Here is a 5,751-nt window from a genome sequence, read left to right as displayed (position 1 = left end):
TTCTTGTTCTTGTTCTTCTTGTTCTTCTTGTTCTTCTTGTTCTTGTTCTTCTTGTTCTTGTTCTTCTTCTTCTTGTTCTTCTTGTTCTTGTTCTTCTTGTTCTTGTTGTTCTTCTTGTTCTTGTTCTTGTTGTTCTTCTTGTTCTTGTTGTTCTTCTTGTTCTTGTTCTTGTTGTTCTTCTTGTTCTTCTTGTTCTTGTTGTTCTTCTTCTTGTTCTTGTTGTTCTTCTTGTTCTTCTTGTTCTTGTTGTTCTTCTTCTTGTTCTTCTTGTTCTTGTTGTTCTTGTTGTTCTTCTTCTTGTTCTTGTTCTTGTTGTTCTTCTTCTTGTTCTTGTTCTTGTTCTTCTTGTTCTTCTTGTTCTTGTTGTTCTTCTTCTTGTTCTTCTTGTTCTTGTTGTTCTTCTTCTTGTTCTTGTTGTTCTTCTTCTTGTTCTTGTTGTTCTTCTTGTTGTTCTTCTTCTTGTTCGTCTTGTTCTTGTTCTTCTTGTTCTTCTTCTTGTTCTTCTTGTTCTTCTTCTTGTTCTTGTTCTTCTTCTTGTTCTTGTTCTTGTTGTTAAACTCTTTGCCCTAAACCTACTTGAAGTGAAAAAAATTAATTTGGCGCCACAGCGCCCCCTACAGATTTTATATGGAGGTTAAATGTTTAGTTTTGCGAAATTATATGAAATTTGACACACAACTCAATTTTAGCATCCCCATCAAAAAAGTCAATGAGACCCATGTCATAATTGTCATGGTTTTGCCGTAACGATGACCGAAATCTTCCAATGGGGAAATCGCCAGAACATGTTTACACTTTAGACTTTCACAAACTCCTCTTAGGGCGTCGGCCCTATTAATCTGAAATTTGGTGAGACTCATCTTCAGGGGTGGACCATCAAAAGTTATCCACATTTTTATTCAAAGAGTCACGGTGTCTGTGCGGCAAAGCCGCACATTTTTCCAAGAATTCAAAATAAAATTGCTTTTTGATGGTAAAACAAAGGGGAGAAGATGTGACAGCGTCACAGATTCAGCAGTAGGCGTAATAAAAGGACAATTGGGGTGCGTTAGCGCCCCCTTCCTCTTGCGGCGTGGCGGCGGCGTAGCGAGGGCCGATCATTGCCGCTTGCGGCTATATTTCCTATTCTTATTATTAGGCCCGAGCCCCAGCAGGGGGAGGGCCTATTGCTCCCGCAACGCTGCCGAAGGCAGCGTTGCAACTGTCTGACCAAACATGCGGGCGCAGCCCGCATGTTTGGTACCCCGTCGCCCCTGGCAAGTACAGTGAACTAGCCCATGCCGAAGGCATGGATCATGCATACTTACTCCTGCTATGACAGAAATAGTCAACAATTAGTGAATGGGCGTAGCCCATTCACTAATTGTTGACAACAGCAGCGCGAAGCGCTGCATTCCTCCAAAAACCCTCCTGGCATCGTCCCGTATGCGAGAATCCATGCCGCAGGCATGGGCCATGCTTGTATCTGCTCAAATCAATGGAAGTCTATGGGGAGTGGGCGGGGCATCCCGACGGAATAGGGAGTGACGAGCGCGTAAGCGCTCGTAATGATGATTCCACCCCATGGCGGCATCGGGAAGGCTTAGAGCTTTCAAACGATGTATCATTTGTTGTTATAGTAAAAACGGCTATATTGTTTTTGCTAAAAATATTATTATTATTATTATTATTTTTCTTGTTCTTCTTCAGCGCTTTGATCTCTAATTTGACCCCCTGAACATGCTCAAAAACTCACCAAACTTTGCCCAAAATTCAGAATCGGCGAAAAATTGTATTTTTTCTGGGCCATTTTTTTTTTCGTTAAAAAATGGCGCGACAGCGCCACCGACAAAAGTCAAAATACATTGCGCCTATGGGAGACGCCCCGAGGTCAACTTTGGCGTAAAGCTACGAAATTCGGGACACGCATTCCTCTCGTGAGGATAAACAAAAAAAATCATTGTGGCCACGCCCCCAAACTTACCCTATGGCCGCCATCTTCCTTTGAAAATGAAAACAAGCTGAGTTAGCCATTTTGTTTACGTCAAACTTTGACGAACTCCTCCTAGGGCGTTTTGCCCACCGACTTCAAAATCGGCGTACGTCCTCTGGACAAGTGGGGCATCTAAAGTTATTCAATTTTTTGATATACCTTTTACGGTCTGTGTGCGGCGCAGCCGCAAAGTTGGACAACTTATTTTGGAATATTGCAGGTCTAAAAATTGCTCCCATTTGATCAAAACCAGTCCGATTAGGACCAAATTTGAATCAGTTGTTAAACTTTCTAGTTTGGACCAGTTTATGATGACAAAATTGAAATGGCAGTGATAGCGCCCCCTACAGAGTGACCTTTAAATTAACATTGAAGGTCAAAAATTAGTTTTACCAAAATTGTCTAAACTTTACCCAAAATTCTATTTTGGCGTCCCGATCAAAAAAGCCTATCAGACAAATGCCTTAATTTTTACGGCGTAGTCGTAGCGATGACATAAATCTCCCATGTTATCCCTATGGGAAAACCACAAAATCTCTCAAATTACCACATTTTTATGTTTTACACTTTAACGAAGTCCTCCTAGTGCGTTTTGCCCACCAACCTCAAAATCGGTGTACGTCCTCTAGACAAGTGGTGTATCTAAAGTTATCCAAATTTTAAGGATAACTTTTACGGTCTTTGTGCGACGGAGCCGCAAACGTTTCCCAGAATTCTGACTATTTGGCCTTCAGAGTGGCCTATAAACAATAGAGTTTTTCCAAATGACATGATATTTTGAACAAAATTCTAATTTGCCATCCTGATCATAAAAGTATGAGAGCCAAAGTCATATTTTGTACGGCGTAACCGTAGCGATGACAGAAACATCCCATGTTATCCTTATGGGAAAATCGTAGAATCGCTCAAATCACCACATTTTTACGCTTCACACTTTAACAAACTCCTCCTAGGGCGATTGTCCGATCAAGCTCATATTTGGGGGAAATCATCTACACAAGCGGGCCATCCAAAGGTATCCATATTTTGATTCTAAGTGCTACGGTCTCTGTGTGGCGGACCCGCAAATATATGTCAGAAATGGGAAAACAGCGAAATCTCTAAAATGACCACATTTTCACGCTTCACACTTTAACAAACTCCTCCTAGGCCGATTGCCCGATCAAGCTCATATTTGGGGAAATCATCTACACAAATGGGGCATCAAAAGTTATCCATATTTTGATTTTAAGTGGTACGGTCTCTGTGCCGTGGAGCTGCAAATATATTGTCACAAATGGGAAAAACACCAAATCCTTGAAATGTTCACATTTACGCTTCACACTTTAATGAAGTCCTCTGTGGGCAATAGCTCGATCAAGCTCATATTTGGGAAAAATAATCTACACAAGCGGAGCATCAAAAGTTATCCATATTTTTATTCCAAGTGTCACGGTCTCTGTGCGCTGGAGCTGCACATTTGACCGACATTTGTGTTCATTTGCACTGGTTAAGCACAGCATTGTACATGTCCAATGTGTCGCTGTCTTAGTTCTTAGACAATTGCGTTAGCGCCATCTCTGTAAAATGCAGAGAGCAGAGTCGGAAGGCCGGCGGCCCGCGAGGGCCGTTGGATGCCGCTTGCGGCTTTAATTATTATTATTATTACTACTGAAATATACAGTAATTTACAGTTAATTTATGTTTGCTTATAAATCACTACTTCATATTTCTTCCTAATTGCCATGCTGTTTTATTGCCTCATTTTATATTTCTCTTTAACTCTTCACTCCTGTTCATTCCTGCCTGCTCACCCTCCCTCCCTCTCCCTCCTCCTCCCTCGTATTCCCGTCTCTTCCCGTTGTTGTTGTCATGGCGACTTCCCGGGAGATGGCGTTGTCATGGATACGGGCTGGCGGGCTGGATCAGCTGATGTCTGCTGTCGTTTAGCCCGGGCCGCAGAGGCTTATCTGAGGCCCCTCCGGCTCATTCTCCATCGCTCACGTCTCAGAGAATGGACTTCTTTTTTCTTTGGGACTGGAAGAACAAAGAGTTTCTATTCTGCGATTTTATTCATAGACACTTCTATATACCAGCCGTCATTAAAGTAACAGGAAAAGAGTAAAACTATAGAAGAGCAGTGCAGTAGAAAACAATAAATAATATGACGTCACATGCATAATAATCAAATAGGACAGCACATGGTGACAGAAAGTGGATTTAATAGTACACATTCATTATTAAAGCTTATAAAATTATCTTAGTTTCTGACATTTTAACATTTTTATTGTAAAAGCTGCTATGACCTATAGATTGAATATATTTAAAGCTGAATATTACGTGAAATTTTCTTGTGTCACATTAAAAGTAATTTCAATATTCAGTTTGATAGAAGAAAGTTAGTTTTAAGTGATGTGGATGCAAATATTTTGTCCGTTATTTGGTGTCATTTATTTGCATATCTATCTATATATTGTGTATATGTTTTATTAGATCTTCTTGTAGCAACCGCCTTTATCTTTTCCAATAAATGATCTGTTGATCTCTTCGATTACAGTCAAATAAAAACACAACAGAGATAGATAAATCGCTCCTGCAAATTTCATGCACCGGATACAAACTGATTTGGCGAAACATGATCAAATTTGACTGAGAATGTATCATTATCCCACTCATTATAACGCTGCCTGTCGTTCCATTCAATTAAGCTGTTAATATGAATTTAAATGTAGTCGGCCCCATGTAATTAACTCTGTGCGGATTGCTAGACACGGGTGAGGATTTGGGCTTTAATTCATGCTGATTATGGAGAAGTGTTTTGGACCGGAGTTGCAGACTCTTGTTGCCAAATAAGCTCGCCTGTTGTGTTGCCTGGGGTGGAAACTGTCTCGCCCTAATGGAAAAAGAGAAGAAGTGTGTCTCGACTTTGCTCTCCACTTGGGGATATGAATACACCTGACGTCCTGCCGCAGGCGGTTTGTCGCTGTGTGCTGCTGCAGTCGACTCGGAAGGATTAGAAAGGAATGGATAGACAGCTCTGGATCCAGAAGTGAACTGAGCCAGGATTATTCTATCAGAAAAATACACTGTGGAAAAACATATTTTTTGTCAGTCTCTGTCATTGTTGAACTGGAAAAGGTATTAGACCAATACCGGTGCTTGTCATTATTGGAACAGAACCGCTTCATAATATTAGATACTGAGTTCAATCAAACATTGAATTTAACCAGTGGCTTCCTATCTCTGTGCCTGTTAAATGTGTCATGGTTGAATTATAGATAATATTGATTTTCTGATTTTGCATTGCTATTGATATTGTCAGTTTTTCAACGTACACTCTACTTCTACTGATGACGGTTACACTTGGGCTTATACAAACCTGTTAAAAGAGATAAAAGAGAGATAAAAACATTTTCTTGGCATAGATGGATCACTTTAATGTGAATGAAATAAATAAATAAATATCACATTTATACAACCACTACCATACCAGTGTACACAAACTTGGCTAACGTCGGGAGCTGGATTTAAGATAAGATAAGATAAGATAATCCTTTATTGTCCCACATGGGGAAATTCCATTGATGCAACGCAGGTAGATACAGAGATAGATACAGAAGAAAAGAACAAATAACTTATAGGAAGTTTGAAAAACACTCTCAGTAGAAGATCTCTTATAAAAATCTTAGGATGTGCGGGAGCTGGATTTGAACCACTAACCTTCTCATCAGTGGGCAAAACACTCTTACCAACCGAGCATTGTTTTTGTTACTCAAAACCACAGTAAACATATTGGGAAG

General features: G+C 40.3%; 1 protein-coding gene across 1 annotated transcript in view; it reads right to left on the bottom strand.

Annotated features, from left to right (window-relative positions):
- The window catches only part of LOC140369510 (uncharacterized), a gene marked incomplete at its 3' end in the record, with an annotated part of 18,293 nt that extends 13,176 nt beyond the window's left edge, over positions 1 to 5,117 (bottom strand). Inside the window, exon 1 of the mRNA XM_072456877.1 lies at positions 5,105 to 5,117. Coding sequence (XP_072312978.1) covers positions 5,105 to 5,117 — 13 coding nt within the window. The remainder of the gene's footprint in view (positions 1 to 5,104) is intronic.
- Positions 5,118 to 5,751: the final 634 nt, after the last annotated feature.

The sequence above is a fragment of the Eucyclogobius newberryi genome, unplaced genomic scaffold (genome assembly GCF_026437365.1).
Source record: "Eucyclogobius newberryi isolate DKJ021-1_F unplaced genomic scaffold, fEucNew1.0.hap1 SCAF_20, whole genome shotgun sequence".
Lineage (NCBI taxonomy): Eukaryota > Metazoa > Chordata > Actinopteri > Gobiiformes > Gobiidae > Eucyclogobius > Eucyclogobius newberryi.
Note: the sequence above shows the minus strand (reverse complement) of the source record. Positions and strands in the feature narration are given on the sequence as shown.